The 9570-nt window shown below is 39.0% G+C and overlaps 1 protein-coding gene across 2 annotated transcripts in view; it reads left to right on the top strand.

Annotated features, from left to right (window-relative positions):
- The window catches only part of LOC106905396 (fibroblast growth factor 14-like), a 49286-nt gene extending 40375 nt beyond the window's left edge, over window positions 1–8911 (top strand). For both annotated transcript variants that reach the window (XM_014970236.2, XM_014970242.2), the window contains exons 4-5: window positions 5779–5977; window positions 6063–8911. In XM_014970236.2, the coding sequence (XP_014825722.1) occupies window positions 5779–5977; window positions 6063–6211 (348 nt within the window). In that variant the 3' untranslated portion in view covers window positions 6212–8911. The remainder of the gene's footprint in view (window positions 1–5778; window positions 5978–6062) is intronic.
- The last annotated feature ends 659 nt before the right edge of the window (window positions 8912–9570 follow it).

The raw sequence follows: 9570 nt of genomic DNA on the forward strand, positions 1-9570 counted from the left end.
TTGTTCCCAGCTGGTATTGGACAGAGAAAGGGGAAACATGTAGAAAATGTTCATCTTTGTCATTTGAGATACCAGAGTGCTATCTTCCCTAGCAAAACGTAATTTAAAAGGCATAAAAATGACATCAGCCTTCAATCTGAACACAATATAAAAGGATATAAATTGTAAAAAAAAAAATGTAAAAATGAATTTAGCTGATGCTTAAATTAAAAATTCATCAATCAATTAGGTATTTGAATTTACTCTGATTGGTGATCAGCAGGTCAACTACTGAAAGACCAGATTTATATATTTTTTTCCACATTTTTCACAAATATCCTTATTTACATTATGTTATTCTGCTTTAAAATGAAATTATCCCACAAAAACTACCAGATCAAACTGATTGACTCCTTTGATTCTGTTAGATATTAATGTGTCTTTTTGCTGGATAACAGCCTCCAATTGTTTGCTGTGATTTTCAATTCGTCTCCTGAAGAAGCCCAACCTGTACCTTTGCATTTCTTCTGGACAAGTGGAGTTATTTCTCTGTATGCAGCCTTGCCGTCCATTCCTGTGCACAGCCCGAAAGAGAGTTTCTCCTCTTTCAGGTTACAATAAATGACTTTGCAAAGTCATTTGGTAGTTTCTTCTCAGTTGAGGTCTTATTTCCTAAATCTGCCAGGCTTGTTCTGTGCTCTCTCCTTGTATTTCAAACCCTTCCCCAAGTTGCAAATTGTTAGAATACCATGGATACACAATACTAGAGCATTACAGAGTTAAAGGACATTATTGCACAAGAGTGGTCTGTGCTACCGCTTAATAAGAAGTCAGTTTTTAGTGGGACCAATGGCTTTGGCTTTGATTTTTCTCAACTTTACTTTGAACTCTTTTGAATCTGCAGGACGATGTCGTGGAGGCTAATACTTCATAGAACAAATGGGATAAAAGAGCGTTTTCTTCATTTTCTTCTAGGTTAAACTGAGGAAAGAACTGACTTTCCTGAGGCTTATAAATTGTCATGGAAATGTATTGATGTATGGAAGTCCAGAGATAACTTTTACCCAACTATTTTTACTTTTGGTTTGAAAATTAGCTGTTTTTTTCCCCCCACAGGTTGTCGGGAAAATGCTCAACTTTGGTACCGAATGAACTGAAAAGCATCTCGACTTTTAATTTGTTGCCAGGGAAATATTTTTTTACACCTTGCAGTTTTCCACAGTTTCAGTGTGAGTTACGGTTTTGCTCACTTGCAGCCTCAGCATTTCCGCCTCAGTTTGTCCACTGATACTGTAGTTTACCTCAGATCCCTCTGAATGCCGGCTAGTTTTAAACAGGTTCTTAAGAGGCACCTGTGATGCTAGCTGCATTACTGCTGACCCAAAATAAAAGCCAGATCTTCATTAGAGTAGCTGGATCAGTGCAGATCAGAATCAGTCATTCCTTTCTTAAGAACTCTTTACTCCTCTTCTTTTCTTAAGCAAACTCTCTTCTCTCCAGTCCTTTGCTTCCACTTTTCTCTCTGGGATTCTGCTCTGTAGAATGATTTTTTTTTCTTTTTTTACCCAGAATCCCCCTGGGTAATTAGTGCTGTGATAATAACTGGTGTTGGAAACAAACACACCCACTTGCTGAACAGTGCACACAAACAGACGCACACAGACGAACATACGGCGCATACGTCCGTTCGTGGGCTCAGTTGCGTAAAGTATCATTACACAAACAGCACCACAGAACAGGAGGAACAAATGCATTTTGAACTAAATTAACTTTGGTACTGAGGCTTTAAAAAAAAAAAACTAAAACATTGGTGAAAAACAGGTGTTTGCTCAGCAATCTCCCTTGTGTGAATTCTGACCCTGGATGAAAATAAACTCAATTTTTCACCTGAAGTCAAACCAAATCTTCTCTGCACTGGTCAATAAAGCTCAAATAGATGTTTGCACATGCCATTTACAAAGCAGTCAATGTCATTTTGTGATGAGAATTACAGGCTTCCTACGCCGTCTGGAGATTCTGTTTGGGGGGTTTTGTCGCAGCTTCAAGTTTCTCAACTTTATTTCATATCTCATTGACGTAGTTGTCATTTCTTCTTTCTGTCCTTCAACTGTCTTCCTTTCTTTTCTTTCATCCTTGATAGTTTTCCTTCCTGTATTTATTTTCTTTCTAGTTTTGAGTTTTCTCTTTATCAATATCAGAAATAATTTGATATAGGGCTGCACCGATTGCAGTTTTCTAGTCGATCATCGATTTTTAAAAAGCCTCACTGGCTGATTCCAAATTTGGCCAATACAGATGATTTTTTTGTTTGTCTGTGTGAAAAGTCTCTGTGGAAAAGATTGGTTTTGTATGTAAGTATCATCCAATCACCCAAAATTAAGGAAATAATCAGGGCCAATTTACTACTTTCATTAACAAAATAATTTTAAAATATAAATATGTAACTTCCTAGAGTTCTCAGTCCTTAATTTTGGGAAAGTCTGGAGTTCATTGCTTGGAATACATGAAGGAACTTTGGACTTGTTTATTCTCTTCATGTCTTCACTGCATAAATCTGAAATATGCATAAAAACATCCAAGAATATTGATCACCTGTCCAATTTTGCATCTTTATGTAACATATTTATAAATATGAAGCATTGTGGTTTAACTATACACACTAAAATGATGTTGCTTACATTCTTTATTAGCTTAACGCACAACTGTGATTAAGGCTTTAGTATGCTCCCAGCTTCTATAATTATGAAGTATTGTTGTTTATATTTTCCATTCATTTTGCTCAACAAATTAAATCTCATCAGTCTAACAGTAGACGTAACTTTGTTAGAAACATTTTGCTGAACAGGAATAGAGAAAACCACAATCAGCCAAAGCTGATTTACTGAAATGAAAATAATTCACACGCCTTGAACTTTTAGCTTTACATCACATTACAACCACAAAGGCGTCAAGAGAAAGTTGAGTGTAGCAACATTAAACAAGGTAGGATCATCTATTCTTATTCATTTGTAACTCAGGTAAAATTACAAAAAGATTACTAAAAATAAAAGCAACTTTATTATTCTTTATTGTTGTGCTGTGAATGTAAATTGAATGAAACATTCTCACATTTGAACCGCCGTACTGCTATGCGTCCAGTTAGCAAATTGTGCTATTAGTACCTCCATGCATTGTGCCAAAACTTGAGATTACTTTTTCCTTCTTGTGTATGAATTTGTTATTTTTAGGCCCATAATTGACGAGGGACGAAGTGCCGTCTGTGTTGATTTAGAGGGTTTTGGCGCGTTATCTAACATGCTAATGGGATCTCCTGGCTGATCATGGCTGGTGTGCATGCATGTTAGAGACTGCAATTCAAAAGATAACGACGTCCATGCGTGTGCGCACCGCATCGCTGTAGAGAAAAAAAAAGAGTGATGAGAGAAATACAAAGATAAGAGCAGGCAGGCAGGGAGGGAGGGAGAGAATCCCCTGCTGTTTTTCCAATCAGGAGGCGTCGTCCTCCTCACTTGGTGATTTATTCTCTCTCCCCCTCTCCTTCATGTCCCAATTTCCACCCTTTTCCCCCCCCCTCCATCCCTCTCCCTCCACACACACGCACCCGCCCTCCATTTCTTTCATTCATTTCTGCCTGTCTCCTTTCTGTGGGCAGCTTGTGAACATAGCTATTTAGAAACGACGACAGAAACGCATTCGGGCAGGCGCTTCTGTGAGAATGACTCACCTGTAACGCCTGGAGGTTTTCATCCCGGCTCATTCTTACAGTTCACTTATTCTTTTTTCCGAGTACGCTTTGGAGGAGTTGTCGCTGCCTCCGACATCACATTTCTTTTATTCTAAAAGCGCTGTTAAATGATGCATGACCTAACTGACCAGCATTAATAAGTTTCTGGCACTGCTTCGTGGCCACCAGGAAAGACCATTCTTCTTAAGCAAATGAATAATGAATCCAGGGTTGCAGGTCAGGACTAAATACATTTATAATTAGGTTATTCAATCCGCGAATGAAAAATAGCAAGCAGTTCAGGGAGCAACCGCTCTGTTGATATGAATCAAAATCATTTGTTTTCATGACGGGGGGGAAAAGAAATTGAGGTTTTATTCATTCATTATCACCTGTCTTGTGTTTTGCTGCCAAGCAGTGGTTTAGTCACATTTCATACCCCTCCGCTCATTCCCCAGAGCCACAAGTGTGTGTCTGATCCGCCTGGAGCCGCCTATACCTTTAATAACCGTGTCACTCCTCTGTTAGCGTGAGTGGATGTGGTAGAGCATGAGATGTGGCACATTATTGCTCTGTTAGATTACCAATGCGAGTGTTTATGCGTTTGTGTTTATCTCGGAGGCCTCCCCGTAGACGCACACCCGCTGACCCCTCCCTCTCGGCGCTGGTTGGTTGCCACAGCTACAGTGTCGCCTCTCTTCCTCATGTTGCTATGAGACTCGGACCGACAGACCTGAGCTGAATGACAATGCGTCTGTGGATCTGGCAAGAGGCCTACAGGAACCAATAAGAGACGGCGCAGAGACGAACACTTTCCAGTCTGGGACCGCGGGAGTGCATGTTTGGGTTGGCAGGAGCCGTCTCGTCGTGTTAGTTCTTTTGTCGCAGCATTAAATAATTATTACAAATTCTAAAGGTGTTGCTTAAGATATTCTGACAAAACAAACCAAAAACCTTAATGTCAATAAATTTGCCAGGGTTAAATGAAGTTTAGTATAGAGATCAGTGTGATTGAGTTTCATCCTGAAATACATAATTAAGCAATGTAACCAAATTAAACACTTGTAAAAGTTAGCTCCTGTAAGTACCTCAATCATCAAAGTTTTTCATATGTGTTTTCGTCATACAATTTCCACCTTTCTTTAGTTTGTATGGCTCAGTCTGTAACTCGTACCTAATTCTTTTCTTTATTTCCTGTGTTTTTTGTTTCTGAAAAGGGTTAGTTTTCTCACTATTTTGAGAAAATTAAGCTGTTATTGTTGCAGTTACTATGTATTTTGCTACTTCGACCAAAAAAGCTTGTTTTACTCATAACTAGAAATTGGAAAGTATTTGCAGAAGTATGAAGAAGTAAGCGATATCCAAAAACGGAGAAGCAAAAGAAGGACATGCATTACAAAAATGATTTTGGTACCAAAATAACTTTTTTTTTTTACTTTTCTTCTGTTGATCGAGAAATTAAAAAAATAGACATCAGTATATTTTTGATACGGACTACGTTGAGAAACAAACTCGTGCTGATTTGCATTCTGAAAATCTGAGATCCAGATACTCACAGCTGCTTCATCTCTGACCTTCTCAAAGGAAGACGATGCTATCAGACGGCCTGCTCGTGGCTGCAGGGACAGTCGGTAGCACTGGCAGACAGGATTTTTTCCCCTAGTTAGAATAACACCATGTCCCAGCACTGAAACACGCTCCACGGAGGAGAGTTTTGACACCTAGCAGCCGAGCAGATGTGGGTGGGTAGGATGAGCTGTTTTGAGCTCTGTGTCACAGGAATCAGTCTGCTTGCTGTTTTTTTTGTTTTTTATTCGTCTGGTTTGTAGATGTCGAAGGAAAAAAGAATGGGGTGCTTTTTGTTCATATAAATACCATGAACAAAAATCCGTTTAATTCTCAAAAATATGAGTCAGCCTAAGATTTTTTTTTTTTTTTGCAAAAATAGTCATAATGTTACAAGAATACAGTCATAGCAATACGAAAATAAAGTCATATGACAATAAAGTTCACGTAATAGGAGAATGAAGTCTTATAGGAAAAGCAATTAAATAATCCGATCTCTGTCTCCTCAGGAACTGTTTACACCTGAATGCAAGTTTAAAGAGTCGGTGTTTGAGAACTACTACGTGATCTACAGCTCCATGCTGTACAGACAGAAGGAGTCGGGCCGGGCGTGGTTTCTGGGCCTCAACAAAGAGGGACAGATCATGAAAGGCAACAGGGTGAAGAAGACTAAACCAGCTGCACACTTCCTGCCTAAGCCCATAGAAGGTAAAAAAAATCAACTTGTGTTTGTTTTTACTCGTTTTCTTATGTTCTAAATCAAACTTTCCCTTCTTCTTCCTGTCTTTTATAGTTGCGATGTACCGTGAGCCATCATTGCACGATGTAGGAGAGGCGGTGCCTAAACTCGCAGGGGGCCCGCCTTCTAAAAGCACAACCTGTGAGCCTGTGGTCATGAATGGCGGCAAACCAGTCAGCAAACCCAGTAAGGAGGAGACATAACCCCACCTCTCATTTTTAGCCTCCCTGCCTGCCTGGCTGGCCGACTGACTGGACGCCAGGAAGCACCACAGACTTGCCCTGCTGCTGCGCTCTTGAAAAAAAAAAACAGATAAAAAAAGAAAAAATGCAAGAAAAGGTAACAAAACAAACAAACAGCTATAAGCTCTGACTGGACAGCGACAGGGGCTGGACCTCAGCCAACTGGACACTGGTGTGGGGCGGCGCCAGGGGGACGGCGCTCCCGTTAAGAAGGTTGCTGAACTGGGTGAAATGGGACAGTGGCGTAAGTTCTCAGTTAAAGGACATCAAAAAAAACAAAAGTCCGTGTTCACTTATTTATTTATTTACTCATTCATTTATCGAAGCTCCTGCTTTCCTCTGCTGAAAGTTTTCTGTTACTTGCTTGCTCCAGGCCGCAGACACACATCCACACAAACTTCGCTCCACTCCAAATCGACCGCTTGGATTCGATCTTTAAATACATTAAAAGCATCAGCAAACACCGGAGAAAGACCATTTTAAATACCAAACAGTGATGATTCAGGGGAAAGCTTAATCATCAATCACTTAGGATTTGGAACAGGATGTTCTGTACTTAAACTACATCAAAACACATCAGGAAACGACACGTTGCATACGGTGAACTCGCCATTCGCCGTCTCCCTCACTACACGTCTCATCGAGAAGACACAAAACTAGTTCAGAGAAGACAAAACGAGTCTTCACGTGAAGATGATTTATAACGAATTCCCAATTTGTAGCAGCAAGGTGTGTATCCAAAGTTTGCAGGTGCTGCAGCACCTTGGTAGCAGTCTGTGTTTACATAGGGTAGCAGATTTAGATTAATATGATCAAACGGTGTCCTCGGCCAGGAGGACTTTTGTAGACTTTTTCCTTTACTCGTTGCCTTCCCAAGTACTTGAAAACAAAAGAAGAAACAGGGTATTTGAACGTGGAAAGAGCCTGTGTTACTGGGACCACTATAATCCAGGTTAATAGTCCAGGATTTTTAGAGTTTAACTATATGACGTTGAAATGAATTTAAAGGTCCTAAAGTGTTATCAGCTGATACCCATGAAGTAGCATTTATAAGATGTTCTCAGACTGTTACTGCTGATTCAGTTTTTGCTTGTGGATTCTTAAAACTGAGCTTACGTTCTGCTTTTAGCACAGTTTTCAGATTGTTTCGGCTTGTTTGTCCTGTCGCCCCTTTGCCATTTTGTACCTCCGTTTTATACCGACCTCTTCCCGTATCACAATAGTTGTCATATGTTATGAATCCCTTTGACCTGCTTTAATTCTCACATTTAGTTTGCTATTTACAATTAAAACCTCATTTAAAATTAAGAAAATTTGAAAAAAAAAGAAAAGATTCTTTAGCTATGTCCCTGTATTCATCTGTTAAATTAGAGGTTCTTAAATCAAAAGCCTTTTCAGATCTTTCCTATCATATTTATAGCATAAAAAAATCTTGCTTAAAAAATCTTTTTCACATTCTTACAAATATTATCTCACCAAAATGCCCAGAAGACGAGATGCAAAATGTGTAAAACGTGGTAAAAATGTTGGTTGTCACGTGTGAAACATGGTAGGAAATGGTGAAGGGACGAGCTGACCTGCAGCCTTTATATGAGACTGTGAATGAAAAGGAAAACAGCTGCGGAGCACAAGACACTTTTTTTGGATTTTCCCTCGTTTCTTTTTAAGTTGAATTCTTTCAAGAAGGTCGAAGACAAACTCCGTCTACAGGACTTAGGACTTAGTGCTTCTGATGGGGTTGAAGTAGTTTGATTACACTATTTATATTTTATTTTGAAAAGCAAAAAAAAAAAAAAAAAGACATGGAGCAGAAGTGCCACATTAAAAAATACATCTGAATTCCCGAATTACCTGCCAAAGTGAAAGGCTTCAACATCACAAACAGGCATTTTTATTTCAGAAAGTCCCCCAGTGTTTACTCTCTTGCTCATTTACTCAGTTTTACTCAATTCCATTTTTCATGTTTCACTTGCTTTGATGTCAAATAATTATGTCTGTTCCGGAATTACAGCAACCCTCCTTTCCTCAATTACTGATAACTCCTCCTAACACTTTAAAACAGTAGGTGCCTTTTTCGGCTGCAGTCTGGCCGTCACCGATCCACACAACTGCAAAACCAGACAAAAATTATTTATTTCTGAACTCGACCAATTGAAACTGTTTATTAGTACTTATTTTTCGTCATATGTATAATTTTGATCCACAGTGGCTTAAAGAAAAGCAGATCAGTTCCCGCATGTAGTTTTAGGCCTTGCATGAATGTACAATCCAAGTTTTATTTTCCAGCTCTAACCTTTCCGCCTCCATTACAAATTGGCTATAAACCAGCCTGCACATTTACTGATGAAAACTCAAACTTAAAAGCGACTTAAATGTATTTAATGATTACCGTTACATAGCCAATGTGAGATCTAATGGTGGCTTTTGTTTTTTACTCAAAATACCACCATATCAGGACTCACAAGTAAATTTGAAGTGTAAAACATAGTCTTATGTGTATTTATAACAGGTATTTGTATTGCTGCAAAGATGCCGAACTGCAGTGATTTTTACTTGAGATGCACTGAGAACGTGCCTGGTGACCAGAACTGGTCATAAACAAATGGAGGTTCATTTATTTTGTAATCCAGCAACGCCTCATAATTCCTAAAAATAACTATCTATGAGACATTAAGTCCTTCCTAACAGCCAGTAATAATAATAATACATATATTTTTAAGGGAATAAAATGTAGGCGAAGTAAAAGTAAAAGCCTTCTTTCAGTTTTTTCATAAAGCTTGAAAAAAACTGATAATTCTTACACTTTCTCTGGCATCTCTCTAAAAGGACTCTAAAAAATTGTTTACCTTATTTTTTTTTTAAACCAGCCCTTTCTCACTGACACCAGTAGTTAATTAATTGTTCTGAAATCCCCAAAGTAACACTTGAGTTTGTGAGAAAAAATCCTAAAGCCAACCTCTCACTGTGAAAGCCAGTTTGTTCTGGGACTTTTCTGTTTCCTCATATTTCTTTGACCGCAAGACTAGACGCCAGTCGCTTCCTCCTCCAGATATCCCAGGAGGAGATACTGTCATACTGTGATCCCACTTTGAGATTAATGGCAGGCGCATATTAATGCATTCAGGATCTGCTTATTAAAGCAATTAAAACAGACACTGTGTATCCCTTCTCGCTTTGAATCTCAATTTTGGACCAAAATAACCCCTTTTGCATTTTAATCAGATGATTGAAACACTGTCCTGTTTGCGGAAGATTAATGACCTTCGTCGACGTTGCCACAACTACAAAGCGGCAACGCGACAAAGCAGCCTCCCTGCAGA

The sequence above is a fragment of the Poecilia mexicana genome, unplaced genomic scaffold, assembly GCF_051168715.1.
Source record: "Poecilia mexicana isolate PSO_F unplaced genomic scaffold, ASM5116871v1 scaffold_2, whole genome shotgun sequence".
Lineage (NCBI taxonomy): Eukaryota > Metazoa > Chordata > Actinopteri > Cyprinodontiformes > Poeciliidae > Poecilia > Poecilia mexicana.